The sequence below is a fragment of the Microchirus variegatus genome (genome assembly GCF_963457635.1).
Source record: "Microchirus variegatus genome assembly, chromosome: 16".
In the NCBI taxonomy this organism is placed as follows: domain Eukaryota; kingdom Metazoa; phylum Chordata; class Actinopteri; order Pleuronectiformes; family Soleidae; genus Microchirus; species Microchirus variegatus.
In genome coordinates this window covers 5,825,582-5,846,775 of record NC_139817.1, presented here as the reverse complement: position 1 = coordinate 5,846,775, position 21,194 = coordinate 5,825,582, and the positions used below count along the sequence as shown (strand labels likewise).

Sequence of the window (21,194 nt, the reverse complement as noted above, 5' to 3'; positions counted from 1 at the left end):
CTTTTCATCAGTGATGAATGTATCATGCATCTGTCCAGGGGCTCATTATACTGTTTATTCAATGCTCATAATGACTTTTATACCATAATGACGGCTCAATTAAGTCATTCTACGGCATTGGGCGGACGCTTTTTCCCTGACCAGTTCCAAAGATCCTCAGCACTAATGTTCCTTTCAGTCGTCTCTGCCAGCAAAAGTAGTTATTATCAGTGTTTTGGGCATATTATCTGTCATTGTCCAATCAGAATCGTCAGATTCAAGTCATGTTTTTAAATGGTCCCGCCTATCTCAGAATGACTTGAAATTTACCATCATAATAGTCGGCATCGCACTGAACAGGGATCCGTTGAAAATATTTGCAAACCTCTTAAGGAATAATTTTAATGAATTTTTGAAATTCAGGAAATGATCCATTTGCCCTGATGCACTTTGACAGTGAGCTGACTTTAGTCTCAAAAACAAAAAGTATCTCGGGATGACTTGAAATTTACCAGTAGCGGCGGACAAACGGTCATTTGAAGCGACGTTCGTTAGCTTGTTTGCTAACATTGTCGGTGTTTGTATCGCTCGGGGTTTAACTGCAGGTTAAAGTTCACTCAAATCAGACAAAATAAATATGTTTTGTGCAAGAAAGTATTGTTCAAAGATGCATTTAGCAACGCCTATGTTCCCCGGGTCCTTTTGGGTGAAAGCGGGGAACGTAGGTACCTTTTTCTAAAAAAGGGTATCTGGTAAAGGTTGTGAAAGCTCTTGATCCTTGGTCAGTTAAAGGTGCATTATGTAATAAATCTAAAGCAACTGGCCATAAAATCCTTATAAACCCCATAAAATGTTTATTTTTGCAGACTGCAAATCATGTTTTGACATGTGGCGCCACCTACCGCCGTCTACCAATCATTGCAGTCCGTAAAGTCTCAGCTGCCGAGCAACCACGGGTTGCCAGTTACGTCAGAAAACGAAACCTTAGACCGAAGACCTTCGGTATTTTGAATTTGAACGTAGTAACCGTTTTTGGCCACGTTCTTACATATGGCACCTTTAATAAATACTTGACTTAATATGCTGGCCCTGTCTTTGTGTGGTTGCTGGACACATCTTGTGTCCCGTTTTGCTATTTTTTACATCAGATTCATGTAAACAGTTTTTATGAATTGCAGCGGTGCAGTCCTGACTCACTCTCGCTCACTGACTCGGTGACTGTTTTTCCCTGCACACATGAGGAGAATCCTCCCTTGTTCGTGCACCAGGAGGCGGACCTTTGGAGAGCAGGAATGCGCTGCTTGGAAGTTTTCCTTCCTCCAGCAGCAGCAGCAGCAGCTCCACTTCTTCTTCTTCTTCTTCTTCACATGTTCAACAGAGTCTGTGCTCGCTCCTCGCGCTTATTATGGACATGTGGCTGCAGCTGCTGTTCCTGTTTGTCCACCTCTGGTTCTCCTGCTCTGCTTATGAAGGTAAAATAAATGAATAAATATTAATAATAATAAATGAGTGTAATCTCTGATGTCTTTCACACTTTATTAACACTTCTTCTTCTCCTTCTCTGTGACTTGTCAAGGTTTACTTTCAAATCACCGCTGCTTGCATTTTGCTGTTTTTGAGCGAACCGCGGTGGTGTTTGCGTGGAGGGGGTGAGTGAGTGAGTGCGGGGGGAGTGCAGTGTGCATCTGGGGGACGTTTGTCTGCACACAGAGCTCAGTCTGTGACTGTGGATCTCACGGAAATCTCTCGGTCCGCTGAGGGAATTTCATTCTCCTCGTGTTTCACCCTCTTTTCATTTTATTGCTGTAAGAGAGATTTACCAAAAAACACCAAAAACCATTTGGATTTAACCTCCACAAAAACCACTTTCACAGCCTCTGACTGTGGCTGTGGAGTTATTTACTGTACTCTGCTGCTCACTGAGTAAACACTGAGGTTTGCACTGCTGCTCTTCTCAGGACCAGTCTTGTATAAAGTATCACTTGTATATAATAATATGACTTAAAAGTCTTAAAGTATGTGATATTTACTGTACTTGAGTATTAAAATGTAATTTTCTGACATAACATTTAAAGGTGCATTATGTAATAAATCTAAAGCAACTGGCCATAAAATCCTCCTAATGTGTCAAAGAGACTCAGGAATAAACCAACAACAACAGTACAGCCAAAATATTTGCATTCAATTTTGTGGCATGTGGCGCCACCTACAGCCGTCTACCAATCATTGCAGTCAGTAGAGTCTCAGCTGCCGAGCAACCACGGGTTGCCCGTTACGTCAGAAAAAGGTAACCTAAAAGACCTCGGTATTTTGAATTTGAATGTAGTAACTGCTTCTGGCCACATTCTTACATATGGCGCCTTTAAGGATTGAGCCATGGTGGCTCAGTGTGGTACCGTGAGTTGTCATTCAAGTGGAATGGTTGTGGGTTCAATTCCTGCCTCTCTATGTCCATATGTGTCCTTGAGCAAGGCACTTAACCCCGTGTTGCAGCTGTGGATGTTTGAATGGGTGAAAACTGCCGTGTAAAGCGGCTAATCGAGACTAGAAAAGCGCTAACAATGATAGCAAGAAATATAAATAACATAGTAAAGTACAGACAGCCAGTTCCTAACCCCAACCCTTATCGTAATATGTTTGATATCATTTTCATATACAAACATGACTCATTTACATTATCCGGTCCAGTGATTTTGACCGGTATCGGACCGATACCGATACTGAACGATACCAATTCCCATCCCTAGCAAAACTAAACCAAACTACCAACATTTGAGGTTGAGACCCCTTGGTTTAGTCCGTCCAAATGAATGGAAGTCAATGAGAGTCCTCGCGAGAGTAGCCGGGTGAACCTTGTGTGTGTGTCAGTGTGTATTGTGTGGCGATGTGTGTGTGTGTGTGTGAGTCTGGTATGAGAGTGGCTCACCGTGGCTGTATGATCGTACAGGCTGAAACATGAACACAAGCAGATTTACACTGACTCACTGAAGACACAGTCACAACTCTGCTCTGTACTCCTGTGTGTGTTTATATATGTGTGTGTGTGTTGTGCGCGCGCATTAGCGGTCGTGCGTTTACGAGGAGTTTATTTCACAGCGGCGTGTGTTTGTGTTTCTTCTCGGGGTCAATGCACCCATTTATGAATCGTGGGCGTTCGTGCGTACAGAGCTGGTCGGTGGGAAAACATATACATGTATATTATTTTAAAGAACTGCTTCTCTGTTCACAAAAGTAAGCTAATGAAACTTTCCACGATGATTCCCGTAGCAGAAAGATCCTTCACACATAGTAGCTATAGCTACAAGCTACTGTAAGCTAGCCCACAACCTTCCAGTTGAAAGACAACTTGCCCATGGAGTGGCAGAACAGTCAATCATATATTTGTACGTCTGTAAGAAAGGAAAAGTCTACTAGTTTCTGAATTATTACAAAGGACAAGGACTAGCAATTCAAGCTAGCCCTTAGTAGCTGCCACTAACAGCTACAAGCTACTGTAAGCTATCCCACAACCTTTCAGTTGAAAGACAACTTGCCCATGGAGTGGTAGAACAGTAATTTTTATATTTGTATGAGTCCGTAAGAAAAGAAAAGTCTAATAGTTTCTGAATTATTACAAAGGTCACGGACTAGCAATTCAAGCTAGTCCTTAGTACTAGGTTGTAGCTACTACTAACAACTACTAGCTAATGTAAGCTAGCCCAAAACCTTCCAGTTGAAAGACAACTTGCCCTAGGAGTGGCAGAACAGTTACTCATACGTATATTTGTATGAGTCTGTAAGAAAATAAAAGTCGAATAGTTTCTGAATTATTACAAAGGACAAGGACTAGCAATTCAAGCTAGTCCTAACAGCTACAAGCTACTGTAAGCTAACCCACAACCTTCCAGTTGAAAGACAACTTGCCCATGGAGTGGCAGAACAGTCACTCGTATATTTTTATGAGTCTGTGAGAAAAGATTTATTACAAAGGACTAGCAATTCAAGTACTAGATTGTAGCTGCTACTAACCACTATTAGCTACTGTAAGCTAGTCCTAACAACTACTAGCTTCTGTAAGCTAACCCACAACCTTCCAGTTGAAAGACAACTTGCCTTACCACTTTTAACTTCTGCCAAAGTAATTTTCTGGTAACATACTTGTACTTTTATTTAAGTATCACCTTTATGGTACTTTTATACAAGAGTATATATTGGCTCCTGCTCGCCCATGAGCCTCATGTGGAGGATGAAACTGTAAAAAAAACCAAATTTTTATCACCGTATAAAAGTGATTTTGGATTTGTCAGTGTCTATTTTAAACATTTTGGTCACATTAAAGTTAATTTTAGCTTCTGTATTTGCGTCAAATACCGTCAGAACCTTGAGTATCGACCAATATTATGACCAACAAATCCTCTGCATGGCGGCCTCCATGAACATGTCCTCGATTATTACACTGCAAATCTTTTGTTTGCTTCAGGCCTTCAGACGTTAAAATTAACTGCTTTGTTCTCTAGAAGGTTGTGTGCCCAAAAAAAGAAAACCCTCCTGGATTCATCCATCTCTGTTTTTACTAACTATTTAGTCATAGTTATATAGTGTACTGTAGATAATGGACACAAGGAGCAGCTCTCGTCCCGTTGACAGTTAGTTATTAAAAAAGCCAGCAGACGTGTCGGCGCAAACTGTAACTGGAGCATAAATCATTAGTGCCGTAAAAGAAGTGAAACAAGCGCAATTGCGCGGCGCGTTGAATGAGCTCGGCGATGCTCCGTTAGCCCGTAGCCGTACGTCAAACTCTTAGAGAGAGAGAGAGAGCCAGTCTCTGCGTAATGACAGTTAGCATCACAGGCCCCGCAGAGGGAAGCTAATTGGAGGATCATCCTCTGGTGATTTAACGTCTCGTCGCTCCCAAAGCCGCCGTTTCTGACACCCTGTCCTCGCTGAGAACTCAGAAACCGACCTCATCGTCAGTCTGGCAGATTTATTCGGAGGATAATTCTCACACGGCGTAAACCGCCTGTCGGGGGAAATGCTTTGATTATTATGAAAGACATTTAAATTAAAAAATGCTTTAAGAGTTATGTCCCGTGGGTCAAGTCGACCCTGCGCCACCTACAGGTAAGAACCAGAAGCAGCAGCAGCAAGCATTCAGGATATGCAGGAAATAGTGGGTATAAGACATAATTTTCATCCATTTTCATGTTGTATCATCAATAGATTCATTCATACTTCTACTGCTTTATCCTCCAAGTCAGGGTTGCTGGTGCCAATCCCAGCTGACATAGGGCCAAAGACGGCGTCACAGGTCACCAGTCATTGATAGGGTTAGCATTACGTTAGCGTTACCATTGATAGCTGGCTCATAGATGAATTCACAAAATAGATTCAGGTTGCTTAATTCAGAGCCTTTTATTCTGAAAAAACAGGAAGTGAGTCAAAGGGCAGTCTGAAGACACGAGTAACAGTCTGTGGCAACTTCAAAGTAATGTTTTTAAACCGTAGGTCTCTTAAATGTACCATTTCTGTAGAAAAAAAGGGCAGATTTGCCTTATTAAGACATGATGTTTTGGTCCAGTATTCAATTTCTGAGCCTTGCCGACCCCTGGTGTGGATTAGGGTTAGTGTCCAATTTGCCTAATCCCCAAATCTGCGTATTTTTGGACTGCGCATTAATGTAAAAAACACATCATCATCAAAGAAGAGTTTTTCTGCTTCATATTCGAGGGCTGAAGATAATGGAACGTTCCGTCCTCGACTCCGTTTTGTGTTGTTTACGCGTCCGTTTTGTGTATTTGCTGTGGAAAATAATAAAATGCGACGCTCCAAATGATTGATCGCATGAAGCCGTTTGTAGCGTGACTTTGTTGATATTGATCGCATGTCACGGATGTGAGATTTATTGCGACTGGTGAATAATTTCCCCTCCTTTGTGTGAAGAGGTATTTATGCGTTTTACCTCGGCTGTTCCAGTTTAAAATTAAATTTGATATTTGGTTTTATCGATTCAACAGGAAAAGACGCATATCGTTTAACGTGCTTATTTAAATGTCACCAGTGCAGTATCAGGAGCAGTTTATTTACAGTCATTGTTGTTCCCTTGTTGTTGTCTTTCCAGTGTTGTATCTTGATCAGAATCGTCTTTGTTTCTCAAAGATCTGCACAAATATCACACAGTTATCATTTTAATGATGTTATTCAAACAAAAATGAGAATAATAATGTCATATATGTCTCATATCTCAATCGCAATTTCAGTCAAAAATAATCGCAATTAGATATTTGCGTAAAATCATCTAATATTGACTGTTGTCCCGAGTAGCACATTCATCTTGCTAAATGTGCGTCGCGTTGCATCGCAGGAATTTGCATCAATGCAAAAAGATCGTAAAAATTAAAATAAATGTTACGCAACAATGACGTCAGTAATCTATAATATGGGCCCAAAACTAATGGTTTTCATCATTTTTATATCTCTATTAACAAAGAAAATATTTAATTTGTAGCGTACTCGTTTCGCTGCTTTCGGCGCCATCTTTGTTATGTGAAAACACGCAATGCATTCTGGGTAGCCCTTGCTCCCAAGGGCGGTTTCTCGGAAAACCTCAATATTGAGGGCGATACAGCCCTTAAACTTGGCCCTCAACTTAATTTTTCTGAGAATCGGGACTTGCACTAGCAAATTAGCGTGTTCACGTTGACCAGTTTAACCCCATTTAAATGACTTAAACCTGGGTTTAAACAGGGTTTTTGACCAGTGAAAATGGGTCAACCCCAGTGTTAACCCCCAACGCTGCACCAGTATGTCAGAAAATAAGTATCTCTAGTCATTCATTATGTCAAATTTCTCTGCGGTTAACCCTAAACTTAACCGCAGTCCAAATCTTAGCCCTAAACTAAACTAAACTTAGTTCTTCAGAAGTTAAATTCTGTGTTTATGCCAGAAAAAAGGTCCTTAAGTGGTCACAAATACCAGAACACACACACACCTGTAATTAGTTATCCATACCTCCCTCTCTCTCTCTCTCTCTCTCTCTCTCTCTCTCTGTGCCTCTTGTCTTTTCTCCATTAACAAGCAGACTCTGAAGTTTTCCCATTAGACCTCTAAATATGACTCACTCAGTGTGTGTGTGTGTGTGTGTGTGTGTGTGTGTGATGTGACTGTTAAAACCTCAGAGCTTCATATTTGTGCGAGAGTGTGTTTGTGTATTCGAGGTAAGGGAATAAAAAAAAAAACCCATGATGAGAAAGGTGGACGTGGGTCACGAGACGCGGACCTTCACCGTCAGAGTCACTGATCGACGTATAGTCGCGGTGATGATATCTGAAGCCGGAGGAGGCGGAAACAGAGGAGTTCATAACATCCCGAGGCCAAGGTTGAACTCCCCCCCTTTCCCCCCCCCTGTGCTTTAACCCCGTTCTCACCCCTCTTCCACTTTGTTTTTATTGCGTTCTGACCCGCTGCCCCTTCCACATCCTTTCTTCCTCTATCCTAAAATAATCCCGCATGCTCATCACGATCCGACCCCGACCCTTCCGCCACCGTTATTTGTCTTTTCGCAGTTCGTGTCCTCCACCAGCTCTGGAGCCAGCTTCTTAAATGTGAATATTTTCACTGTTCCTTCGCTCCGTGCAACAAAAGAACTCATTAAAACTGAATATTTCTTCTTTAATTTCCAGGTTTTTTAAACGTTTTTCGGACATTTCACGGACCAAACGAGTACTCGATTGTGAAAATAATCATTAGCTGCAGCGCTAGGAACAAAAGTGACTGCAAACATGACAGCCTCTCTTGTTTTCTGCATATTAAAAATGCATGTTGTTTTATGGGTCTCTTCTGAAGCCAACCAGGAAGAGAGAGTGTATTGAATAGCCACTAGGGGGCCTATTTACAACTAGATTTAAACATTTCCCTGAAGTATTAAAGGAATTTATGTTCGCATTTAGAATAAAATAGACAATTAAGTACAGGATATATGAGTGGACACTAGCGTGATTGCCTCTGAACTATGGCGTCATTATAGTGCCATATTCCGCGAGCATAAAAACAGAATCAGCGAGCAGAAAGACCACTCTCCGCGCGCTCGCGAACTCTCTCCGCGCGCTCGCGAACTCTCTCCGCGCGCTCGCGATCTCTCTCCGCGCGCTCGCGATCTCTCTCCGCACGCTCGCTGTTTCTCTCTATAACTTCTGCTCGCTCGACTTTGCTGACTTTTGGCACTGGGGGGCGGGTATTGAATAGACGCCCCGTAACACCCCTCCTTTCTGATTGGTCACTTAAACGCCTGGGTCAGAGCCAATCCGAGGCAGAGTAGGGCGGGTCATCATTGCAGTTGGTGGCAGAAGAATGTGATTTAGAACGGAGAAAAAAAGAAGTAAGTAGAGGAACAGACAGATATTTAAATTAAGAACTTGCTTCAAGGGAGGATGGAGGCTCCTTGAAATCAAAGCACATGGGTTATCAAAACAGACTAGACTTTCATAGTTCCCATAGTTTCTGTAGTGGCCGTTTGTCAAACAAATAATGATTTCAAATCAAACTTCAAATTATGTGAATCAAAAGGCCACTGTTGCACCTTGGGTTGTGGTTTACGCGGATAAGAAAAAACATAAGGTCCAAACAAAAGTCAAGTCAACGAAACGTGGTTTATTTAACCAAAAACTTCAGGTGCTCCCCTAACGTGCCCAAAGAAAACAAAACACAACTAATAAACAAGTAACACCTAAACAAAACAAATAATAAACAATAATACTAATAGAAATGTAACCATAATGAAATCAAATAAACTGATTAAGAATAACCAAAACTAACTACTCACTAAACAAAAATATTAAACTAAACAGCACTAAATAATAACAATAAATAAATAGCTCCAACAGTTTCTATGGAAGCAAAACGTGTCTAACATTTAAACTGAAATGCATTTGCATTTCATGTTAAGAATAATAAATCAATCAATCAACCTATTTTATTAAAATCTCCTTGTCTTTTTCATTTTTATTAAAATGTCCTTTTCTTTTTCATTTTAATTAAGTGAAAGAATGAGTAGTTTTGAAAAAGTCAATTTTATTTATACTACTCATTCTTTCACTTTTTTCTCTGACATCTCCGTCCGCCGTTCTAAATCACATTCTTCTGCCACCAACTGCAATGATGACCCGCCCTACTCTGCCTCGGATTGGCTCTGACCCAGGCGTTTAAGTGACCAATCAGAAAGGAGGGGTGTTACGGGGCGTCTATTCAATACCCGCCCCCCAGTGCCAAAAGTCAGCAAAGTCGAGCGAGCAGAAGTTATAGAGAGAAACAGCGAGCGTGCGGAGAGAGATCGCGAGCGCGCGGAGAGAGATCGCGAGCGCGCGGAGAGAGATCGCGAGCGCGCGGAGAGTGTTCGCGAGCGCGCGGAGAGTGGTCTTTCTGCTCGCTGATTATGTTTTTATGCTCGCGGAATATGGCACTATAATGACGCCATACTGAACCCTAAACCTAACCCTAACCCTAACCCTAACCCTTCCACATGGCGTTGGCCAATTTGCAGTTCTGGAGGAACAGCTTTTAAAACAGGATGTTTTGCTTCTTGGATGTGACCTGCCGGGTCATATTGACCTTCACTCGCGAGCTAAAGGCCACCTTGAGTTAAGTTAGGCTGACCCTAATGACCCGCTTTCACATCTTGACTCAGCGTCCAGCCTTTAGAGGGTAAAAAACACTAATGATCTATATGAGGAGGTCTTCAGCTTCATTCAAGCAGGTTCAGATGCCAAACCATTAGTTTGTTAATTAAAATATAGATTTTTGCCCTGGGGTATCGAGGAAGGATGTATATGTATACGATATATCACCAAATGGATATTTTGACCCACCCCTCGTCTATGGATTGAGAAGCTTGTTACCGCCGAACGTTGCCAAGAAGACTGCCATTTTCTCAGTTCTTCTTCAACGCTGCTGTTTCACAGTTTGAACACATACAAAGGGGTGGGGTTCCTGTCTACGGTAAGTATGATGTATGGTGGAGCTGTTTTGGAACATTCAAAATAATCGTTCCCCTTTCATTTCTACCAAACACAAAACGGGGTCAGAGGGTGAATCAGGTCGATCGTTTTCCCCCCACGCAAATCAGCAGGGAAAACAGGATCTTTTCAGCTTCATTCTTTCTGCATGTGTCCTTTCTAAAAAGATCCCGATCACCTCCCCAAACCCCCAGCTTGAGTCTGGTTCAAATGAAAAGTTAAGCAATGCCTTTTAAAGCCTGATCCTGGTGGTGTTTTTGATGAAAATCCCCCCACAAAAAAAGGCCCCCAGGTCAACCAAGGACAAAGCTTTTAAACATTGCCTAACATCTTGGATGTAGTTCTCTTCATCGTATTAGCTGCTTTTTCTCTTCTTCTTCTCTCGCCCCCCCCCAGGCTCAGGACAGTACTCCTACAGAGATGATGAGGACTGGTATTCTCGTCAGTATAAAGGTGATCACATGCACGCACACTTACTCCAGAGTCATAGAGAGATTAAAGTTCAAGGGTCTTTGTCTTCTGCTATGTGATCATGGGGGAATTCAATCAAATCCCTTGGATTTTAATGGATTTCTTCAGTGCTGACCAGCACTGTTTATTACATCAGGGGAGAAAGTAATGAGGAACAAATGGATAAAGTTCTGCACAACATTCTCATTTGTTTGGAAATGTGAGCATGAGTTTTTTGATGGCTCAGATCCGAAATCTCACTGTCGGAGCCAGTGTTTGTGTTTTTGGTTTGTGCTCTGGGTTATTACGCTGCACTCACACGTGGACGAGTCAACTGAAACACCCGAGCTTTGCTGAACTGCATTGTGGGTCCATTGCTTTGCGTTGCTCATGCTACTTGCAGCAGATGTTGAGAAAAGTTTTAACTTTCCAAGCTACAACTTGAGCACAAGCCAGTCAAAATCATGTTATATATTAACATTCCAGCACAGGTGCCAGCCAATAAAATCCTGTTATATGCTAATATGGGACAGGTGCTAGCCAATAATATCATATTATATGCTAATGTAGGGCAGGTGCTAGTCAATAAAATCATGTTTTTCGCTAATGTTGCACAGGTGCTAGCCAATAAAATCATGTTATATGCTAATGTGCTTACAGGTGCTAGCCAAAAAAAATCAAGTTATATGCTAACCTTCCAGCACAGGTGCTAGCAGATAAAATCATGTATTTTTTGCTAATGTAGCACAGGTGCTAGCCAATAAAATCATGTCATCTGCTAATGTACTTACAGGTGCTAGTAAGTAAGTAAGCTAGCCAATAAAATCATGTTGTACTAACATTCCAGCACACATTCTAGCCAAAAAAAAAGAAATCATGTTATCTGCTAACCTTCCAGCACAGGTGCTAGCCAATTATACCATGTTATATATACTAACATTCCAGCACAGGTGCTCACCGATAAAAAATGTGTTTTGCTAATGTAGCACAGCTGCTAGTAAATAAGTCGCATTATATGCTAATGTGCTTACAGGTGCTAGCCAATAAAATCATGTTATATACTTACATTCCAGCACAGGTGCCAGCCAATAAAATCCTGTTAGCACAGGTGCTAGCCGATAAAAAATATGTTTTTTGCTAATGTAGCACAGGTGCTAGAAAGTTAAATTATGTTGTATGCTAACATTCCAGCAGAAGTGCTAGCCAGTTAAATCATGATAAAATTACAGCACATATGTGTTAGTTAGTTAGTTAGTTTTGACTTTGAGTGTAGTTTTTTGGGATTTTGTATGTTTTATGTTATTTGAAACATTTGAAACGAGGCATTATTTCTTTATTTCACAATAAAAATATTTGTAAGAATTTTATGAGTTCACTCTATGTAGTTCAAGATGTGACTTTAAAAATAATTCAGTGTTTCACCAGGTGCAAAAAAAGAAAAGTATTTTTTTATATAAATACTCAGAGACAAAGGATTAAAATTAGAATAACTGTGTATTTTTATTTCACTGTTTCTTTAAAGAGCCATAATTTAATGCCAGGTAGCTCAGCCAGTTTTGTTACAAACCGGCACAGTTACGTCAAAGTAGCCTCTAGTTTCAGACACAGGGTCAGTCAGACACGGAACATTATGATCCGGGCCAAACCAAACGCTGTGTAAAAGCTGAAATGTAGTTTTTATTTTTCTCTCTCACTCAGTGGCTCTGGAGACTTTGCCAATACACACACAAACACACACACACACACACACACACACACACGCAGGGCGCGAGGGAGGTTTGCCGTGTAATGAATTCTCATTTTCAGTCCAAATGGAAATTAGCCTAATCTGGTTTGTGTGTGTGTGTGTGTGTGTGTGTGTGTGTGTCCTCTCCAAGTGTGTGCAAACACAATGTGTGTGTGTTTGTCCTGAGCCAGCAGGAAAGAAACTGCAGGTTTCTGATTTCCGTGACTTGGAAAAGAATCTCGCGGCTTCTCCAACTTTGGCTTCAAAGAAGGAATTTTTACACAAGCGTTGCAGGGACGGCATTCGTGTCCAAATGTAGCGAGACTGATAGATCTTAAAAGTCGTAGCTCGTTTCCGGCACGGTCAAATTCAGTGTAGCACATACTGGAGCCAAACCTAGAAGTCAAATGTTGACGTTTATACCAAGAGTTTGACGAAATTATGTTTAGTTTGCATAATGTGCTGCACTATTTCTAGCCCCTGCTGGATATAAATCTCTATAAAAAGGTGCATTTTTAGTTGTTTTAGTCAATTTTTGTCTGGAATCGGCCTCAGAAGTGGATTATAATATTATTTGACAGATTTTAAAAAAAGGTTAAAATATATAGGACAGGTTGTTATGCTTAGTTGAGGAGGAAAAATCAAAGAATGGGTGTTAAAGGAGCATTATGTAATAAATCTAAAGCTAACTGGCCGTAAAATCCTCCTAATATGTCACAGAGACTCTTGAATAATATTCATATAACATACTGTTGTCACCAACAACAACAGTACAGCCAAAATATTTGCATTAAAAAACATTTTGCAGACTGCAAATCATGTTTTGGCATGTGGCGCCACCTACCGCCGTCTACCAGTCATTGCGGTCATTAGAGTCTCAGCTGCCGAGCAACCGCGGGTTGCCAGTTACGTCAGAAAACGAAACCATAAAAGACCTCTGTATTTTGAATTTGAATGCAGTAACCGTTTTTGGCCACATTCTTACATATGGCACCTTTAAATAACGTTAGTTAGCTAGCTAGCTAGCTAGCTTGGTAGCCCCGAACACACAATGTACAAAGAACGTTAGCCCCATGGTTCTTCTAAGGATAATTACAACCAAACCAAAAACTAATGTTAGGAGAACTTTCCATATCAACCACAAGAACATTTGGGAACGTTCCTGCAACCAAAAGGTAACGTTGTGGTAACCAAAAATTGATAGCTGGTTAGATAGCGATACAGTAGATAAAGAACAGGCTGTGATCTCAATTACGTTAATGCATTAAACACCTCTTGATATTCTCTTTAACAGCAGGTGTAAATGTGCATAATTCCCTTTAATCTCCACTCTGCTGTGCAAAATCATAATCTGTTTCCAGTCTAATCAGCGTTATTATTTAAGAGCTAAAGCGCTGGAGGGGGTGAATAGTAAAATGTGAGGGCGACTTTATAGCAAGAAAAGAGAGTCTAAAAACAGGTGTGGGAGGATTATTTTTTTTATATCTCTAACACACACTTTTTAAAATTGAAGTCCTATCTTGCCTTTTCCTCAAGTGTGACTATCTCCTTCAGCTCAGCAGACTCTTGGATTAAGGGAAGTCGCAGATAAGGTAACGAGAAAAACGCGCCGTATCTTTGTCTTGAACACAGACGATGATGGGCGGGTTTTCACACTTTCACACTTCACAGCGTCTAATAGTCGTCAGGTAAGAGCTCGAAGTCTGACGTTGACGGCCTTGACAACTCTTTTGGTGTCGTCGAATTGGGAACATATCGAGATTATTTCACAACTGTGACATGAGACCGGTTTTAAAGGCTCTTGCAGTACTGATAATATTGAGGCTGTAGGGGCCCTGGGCAAAACTTCCCAGGGGGCCCTTCCTTCCAACCAGTGTTCATCACCATTATGTTCTCGAAAAATGTTCTCAAAATGAATGAAATAACATGGAAAAACCTTGTAATTAAATAATCCTCTTCATTTTAACGATAACTTCACACAGGTTAAAGTGAGGTGGGGCCCCTTTAGGGAGGCCCATTGTTTTTGTTTTTGTGTCAGGGGGCCCCCTATCGGCTCGGGGCCCCAAGCAGTTGCCTGCCTTGCCTGTTTACAAGCTGTGCCTCTGTATTTATGTTCAAAAAAATACATGGAATTTTCTCACTTTTCTCACTTGGTATAAAAAGTTTGAGAAGAACCACCGGCCCTAAGGCTATATTCATCGAGTGGTATCACCCAGCTGCAGGTTGCTCCTCCATTAACTCCACATAATTGCCCACCATCTTCATCTTCTGGTTGTTTTTTTTTTCCCCCCTTCAGCATCTCCATGGTGTGCACCCATTAAGGTGAAACACGGCGACGTGAGCTGCCGAACGCCTAGAGGCGAGCGCCACAACAACGTGATGGGCACGCGCTGCAAAATCCGCTGCAAGCAGGGATACGAGGTGCAGAGCCCCGAGGTGGTGTGCATGGCCAGTAAACACTGGTCGTCCAACTACGCCTGCAGAGGTGCGTGAACCACACTCTCAAATATAAATAAGAAAAACAACACAAACAAACAAAAATAATCCAAAACACACAAAATAACACTCAACAAAACCTGTAAAAATAAGATTATATCATAAAATAAAAAATCTGACTCATGGTACACGCCGTTCCAAACCACCACATTATACATCTTTAGCGATAATTTAATCATTAATTAATTGATTATCAAACCATATCTTCAATTTTTTTGTAGTTCTGTCTTTAACCACCATTTAAAAACAGTTTGTAAGCATTAACAATGTCATTCAAACACAAATTTCAATTTTTTTGGGTCCAAGGACTGAGCCCTGAGGTACGCCACACAGCGTAACTTGCTACCCACTGATATGCTAACCCTCTTATACCATATTTACTGAAGTATTTTGTAATAATTAATAATTAAAACAAATTTTCATGAAATGTCAATATGTTGCTAATTAGTGAATGAATGAGCAAATGTTTAGCAAATTATTTATACTTGAAGACAGAAAAAAACAATATAATTGTTGAACTTGAACGATGTCACATCAAATGATCTTAATCAATGTGACTCATTGCTAGCTAAATTAACCCCCTAGCTCAACACTAGCTAAATTAACCCCCTAGCTAAACACTAGCTAAATTAACCCCCTAGCTAAACACTAGCTAAATTAACCCCCTAGCTGAACTAGCTAAACACTAGCTAAATTAACCCCCTAGCTAAACACTAGCTAAATTAACCCCCTAGCTGAACTAGCTAAACACTAGCTAAATTAACCCCCTAGCTAAACACTAGCTAAATTAACCCCCTAGCTGAACTAGCTAAATTAACCCCCGAGCTGAACTAGCTAAACACTAGCTAAATTAACCCCCTCTCTGTCCAGAGGTCCGCTGTGCCAAGCTTAGCATGCCGGCTAACGGCGGCTACAAGTGTTCGGACGGCTCCTACTTCAACTCCCGCTGCGAGTTCTTCTGCTCGCCGGGCTTTGACCTGAAGGGCCACAAGACGGCGACGTGCCAACACACCAAGGCGTGGAGCGCCGCCGCGCCCACCTGCGTCGGTAAGACTGTGCGTGTTCTATTCTTCAGTGCACGATTCATTCAATCACGCCTCCATTTTGTGTCCTCGTGGGTCGAAGTACAGGGTCACTTTTTTTAACGTCCATTTGTTCTTAAGTCCAACTGTATGAAGCCGTTTCGCTCCTAAACGTTGGAGATTAACGCAATATTTTCTCTTTGTAGATACTGAGTCGCCCAAAATAAAGTGTCCCAGTCTGAAGGATAAGTGGGCGGAACCCGGGAAACTGACAGCGAGGGTGACGTGGGACACACCGGAGGGTGTGGACACAGCAGACGGCATCCTCACAGAGTCGGTGTCTCATCTCCTTTAATCTCTTCTGTCCTCTACATGTCATGTTATTATTCCACCCCGAAGCAGCGGAGGATTAAAAAGTGAGCCTGTCATTCTTTATCTTTTTCTTCTTTGCAGCGTCGTCCTTAAAGGGAAACCTTCAAAGTCGCACTTCCCCGAGGGGCTGCACAAGATGTCCTACACCGTGTTTGACCGGGCGGCAAACAAAGGATCGTGTCGCTTCACTGTCAGAGTGCGAGGTGAGTCTCGCGTTTGTATCAAAGAGTCGTTAAATCAAAGTCCAGTTTTCACTTAAAGGTGCATTATGTAATAAATCTAAATCAACTGACCATAAAATCCTCCTAATATGTCACAGAGACTCAGGAATAATGTTCATATAACAAAGTGAACTCACCAACAACAACAGTACAGCCAAAATATTTGCATTAAAAAAAATATTTTGCAGACTGCAAATCATGTTTATGTTTTGAAATCATGTTTTGGCATGTGGCGCCACCTACCGCCATCTACCAATCATTGCAGTCAGTAGAGTGTCAGCTGCCGAGCAACCACGGGTTGCCAGTTACGTCAGAAAACCAAAACTTAAAAGACCTCGGTATTTTGAAATTGAATGTAGTAACCGTTTTTGGCCACATTATTACATATGGTGCCTTTAACCTTCTTACGACCATCATGATATTCTTTCACTTTCCATATGTGGCGTCCATCTTCTACTGCTTTATCCTAGTTTTTGAATTTTCTAGATATCATAAACAGACTTGGAGTTTGGTAACAGAAGTTCAAGAATCTTTAAATATTGGTGCATCCTGCTGTGTAGAATCAATCCATTCATGACGCTCAGATTGTATAAGCGGGATTAAAAAGTGGCAGAGTGAAAAGCAGGGTTTGGATAAAGAGCACAGAGGTCGGACCAGGCGAGAAACTCCCGGCGAAGTAGAGCGCGGGAGATTAGTTCCAGGCGAGCAGACAAAAATTCCAAATTCCAAAACTGACAAGGTCGTCTGAGTGTCTGTCACGCGAAAAACCTCAGGGTTAAAGCTGCAGTGCGTGTGTATTAATTGTGCCGTCTCTCTGTGTGTGTGTGTCAGTGCGTCGCTGCAGCCCGCTGTTCCCGCCCGACAACGGCTACATGAAGTGCGACAGCGACGGCGACAACTACGGCGCCACGTGCGAGTTCAAATGCACCGGCGGCTACGATCTGCAGGGCAGCGGCGCCAGGGTGTGTCAGTCCGGACTAACGTGGTCCGGCACGGACACCGCGTGCACACGTACGTACTGCATACGCAATACACACAACAAGTTTTTTATATATGGTAGTGAGGACACAAGGGCCTAACCTTAACGCATGAGTAAAAGTAAAAGTACTCAAGTTATACGTGAAAGGAGCATCCTTTTCAGAGCTCTTTGTCTGGGAAGGGGTCTGCCCCTCCAGGCCGTGCTTTCACACCCCTTTGTCTACAGCAGGTATCGGGGGGCGACTCCCACAGAAGTATCCTGCAGATGTCGTAGTCAGGTGCGATTTGAGTCTAGACATCCTAATTTGAATACACAAAATGACCCCGATATCTTGTTTTGCAGCCATGAACATTAACGTCGGCGTGCGGTCGGCCGCGGCACTGCTGGACCAGTTCTACGAGAAGCGGCGGCTTCTCATCATCTCCGCTCCGACGGCCGCGAATCACAACTACCGCTTCCAAATGACCAACTTGCAGGTGAGAGATTTTTCAAAAATCTGCAGTAAGACAAAATAAATCAATCACCATTTTAGTTTTAGTTTGGGTTTTTGACCCGTTTTGTCTGAAAAACAAGAAACTCACACCCTGGATTCTGTAAATAATAATAAAAAATAATTATTTATTGATGTAATTAATCATAAAGTGACAGCACAGAGTAAGATTAATTGCTGCAGTGCCAGATATTATTTCCTAATTTCTGGAAAATAAAGATTTTTGAGCTATGTAATACTTAATATTAACATTTTAATGACTATATCTTTTTTCTATAGTAAATTTTTCACTTTAATGCCACAATGCACAGATTATACTCCATGTTGGTGTTGATTTATATTCATCGTTGGCAAATATCTTCACCTATAAGGATATTTATTTCGTTATAGGGTATTGGTTTTTTTTGGGCTGCAGTGAAATCAATAACCAATAACAAAGCTGTAAACGCGCACATGCGTCCGTTTTGATTGATTCTGTTTGGGAACAGCACGCTCAGTGTGGACTGGACCTGAGGCACGTGACGGTCATCGAACTGGTCGGAACGTATCCGGCGCAGATCGGACGGATTCGACACAGGCTGCTTCCTCCGGGACTCGCCCTGCAGCTCAGGTAACGCACAATTCTGAGAAAGTGCTTATCCTTGAATTATAGCATACTATTGTTATTGTTATGTCCCGTCTTTGTTGTCAAAAATAATGCAATTGCAACAGAACACTCAAAAGTGGATATTTCGTTTTTTGTGGTTTTAAAAAACAACAACAACAAAAACCCTCACATATTTGAGTTACTGCCAACAAAGCAATTCTCTTCCAGGATATTTTCTATTTTATCCCAGATGATTTCTCTGTAAACCCCCCAGTAGATCAGCAGTTTCTCAAAAATACTCAAGACGAAACAAGATTGTCTGGCACCGACTTCTCAGGAAAAAATGGCACAAAGAAAAGCACAATTCAATCACAGGGAAAGGTTTATAAGAGTCATAATAAAAAAAAAATAATAATAACAATCTGAACCAGGAGGATAAACTCGGATTTGAAGAGCTGAACGTCCCCAACACAACAAAAACACTTCTGTGTAGGACTGAGATTCAAGGAGAAGGAGCTAGAAAGTGACAGAGACGGTGATTAAATCCATCTATAAAGTCAGATCATGTTTTGGCATGTGGCGCCACCTACCGCCGTCTACCAATATTGCAGTCAGTAGAGTCTCAGCTGCCGAGCAACCAGGGGTTGCCAGTTACGTTAGAAAACGAAACCTAAAAGACCTCAGTATTTGGAATTTGAATGTAGTAACCGTTTTTGGCCACATTCTTACATATGGCACCTTTAATTATTCCACAAAAACCAATTAGCTACCCTTAAAAAATAACCCTAACCCTAACCCTTTTATTGAGCCATATAAACACATACAAATGTAGGTAATCAGGGTGGGAAAGCAGACATTTAATTTTATGTTTATTCTATGTAGTTAGTTTTTCTTGCACTCTAATTTACCAGTTTGGGATTAATGTAAAATATTAACAATAAAGTACGTCTATTCTATATGACAGGAAATGTCTGAACTTGATAAATTGGACTTCCCATAGTAGGCCTACATTGAAAGTGCTGCCAAATCCATAAACTTGGTCAAATCTACCAAATAATTTTGTTGAAATCCGATGAGTTTTGACTGTTGCTCATTACGAGAGAGTGGGATTTCTTGAAAATTCTATATTTTTACCTCCATGCACCACGTTTCAGATGCTTTGCTGTACCCGCGCGTAATCACTACAGATGGTCTGCTGCACTTTGAGGCTGTAGTTTTTTCAATGAATACGGTTGGGTTGTGTTTGAATTTGAACTATTATCCCTAACTTTAACCATTACCAGTTAATACCTAACCCTAAACTTAACCTAACCATGAATTTTAGAAAATGTCGTAAAACAGGTAACAAATACATAAGTGTGACGTGCTTTACCTAGGTTACTGCTCCGGATCTCGCAAAGGTCCTTCCAAATGGTGCTGGTGGACAAGCAGGGCATGGACAAGCAACGCTACCCGTTCCCGATCACGTCGGCCGAGCTGTTCACGACCATCGACACTTTCCCGCAGCGCAAGGACGAGATGGTGCTGCAGCAGGAGGCGGGTCAGACCTGTCAATCATAAGAAGCGTCCGCCGTCGCCCTTTTTCCCCATCCGTCAATCAGAGCAGACGGGAACGTCTCCCGCGTCTGTCCTTGAGTCACACACTCCTGTCTGAACTCATTCACGCCTGTATCCTGAACATACTGTATGTGTGTGTGTGTGTACATGTATGTATGTGTGTGTGTGTGTGTGTCACTGTTATTATTAATATTATCAAATCAGAAACATGTTTTTACTATTTTTTACACAAAAGTCTTTTTACTGTATGAACAAGAAAACCTTTCACGTCTAATATTTATGTCTCATTCCTGGAATACTGATGTACTCTGTGAAAAACAACAACTGTACGTGTGTATTTGTGTGTGTGTGTGTTGTGTACAGTGCGTCCCTCTGTACGTCTGCATCAGAAAGACACTGATTAAATATGTGTGTCACGGATGATTTGGTCTCTGGTGTGTCAGTGGGAGGGCGATAATAACAACTTATTCTAGCGTCAAGTGTTATTCTTATTTCAGATACTGAGTCAGTTTCTCTTCAGTGGACACGAACATAGATTTGTGTCCGCCTGTGACTTAATCGTGCATAAATATCCTTTATAATAACAGTAATAATAATAATACATTTTATTTATATTTATATCTCCTTTCCATCATGTAGCACCACAGAAAGAAAAAAACATACTCACCACCTGTCTTCTTTCTGGCTATTGGGTCTACCAGAAGGCCGCTGTCCTGAGATCGCGTGGGCACATAAACACGTATTATCCGACAAATATGCGGGTGCGCGACCTTTTAAAAGTGTTTGAAATAGCCCTGGTCTGCACACAAAGGTGTTTTACTCTGTCCTTGCAGCAAATAACACTATTTGTACCAGTTACGAGGAGAACAGTAGCGGACCCAGGGTGGAGCCCTGTGGAACACCGTGCATAACGGAATAAAGGAAAAAGTAGATTGGCTTCCAAATGGAAAAAGTTCTGTAATTGTTCTTGCTGATGACTCACAGACGGCCACTGTCCTGAGATCGCAAACACCGTGTGGGCACAGAAACACATATTATGTCCGACAAATATCTCTATAACACCCTTTGTACCAGATACGAGGAGAACAGTAGCGGACCCAGGGTGGAGCCCTGTGGAACACCGTGCATAACGGAATCAGGGAAAAAGTAGATTGGCTTTGAAATGGAAAAAGTTCTGTAATTGTTCTTGCTGATGACTCACAGACGGCCACTATCCTGAGATCGCAAACACCAAGTGGGCACATAAACACGTTTTATGTCCGACAAATATTAGGACGCAAGACCGTTTAAAAGTGTTTGAAATAGCCCTGGTCTGACCTTAAAAAGCAGA

General features: G+C 41.6%; 1 protein-coding gene across 2 annotated transcripts; it reads left to right on the top strand.

Moving 5' to 3' along the window:
- Positions 1 to 1,357: 1,357 nt before the first annotated feature.
- Positions 1,358 to 20,190, top strand: srpx (sushi-repeat containing protein X-linked). Of its 2 annotated transcripts, XM_083902443.1 has the most exons (10): positions 1,358 to 1,451; positions 10,362 to 10,418; positions 14,438 to 14,626; positions 15,508 to 15,684; positions 15,866 to 15,992; positions 16,113 to 16,234; positions 17,084 to 17,263; positions 17,574 to 17,707; positions 18,210 to 18,331; positions 19,684 to 20,190. In XM_083902443.1, the coding sequence occupies exons 1-10, from the start codon at positions 1,385 to 1,387 to the stop codon at positions 19,865 to 19,867; spliced, it is 1,359 nt and encodes a 452-aa protein (XP_083758569.1). In that variant the 5' UTR covers positions 1,358 to 1,384; the 3' UTR covers positions 19,868 to 20,190. The 2 variants fall into 2 exon arrangements, with proteins under 2 accessions (XP_083758569.1, XP_083758570.1); XM_083902444.1 differs by lacking the exon at positions 10,362 to 10,418 and having other exon boundaries at positions 1,369 to 1,451.
- The last annotated feature ends 1,004 nt before the right edge of the window (positions 20,191 to 21,194 follow it).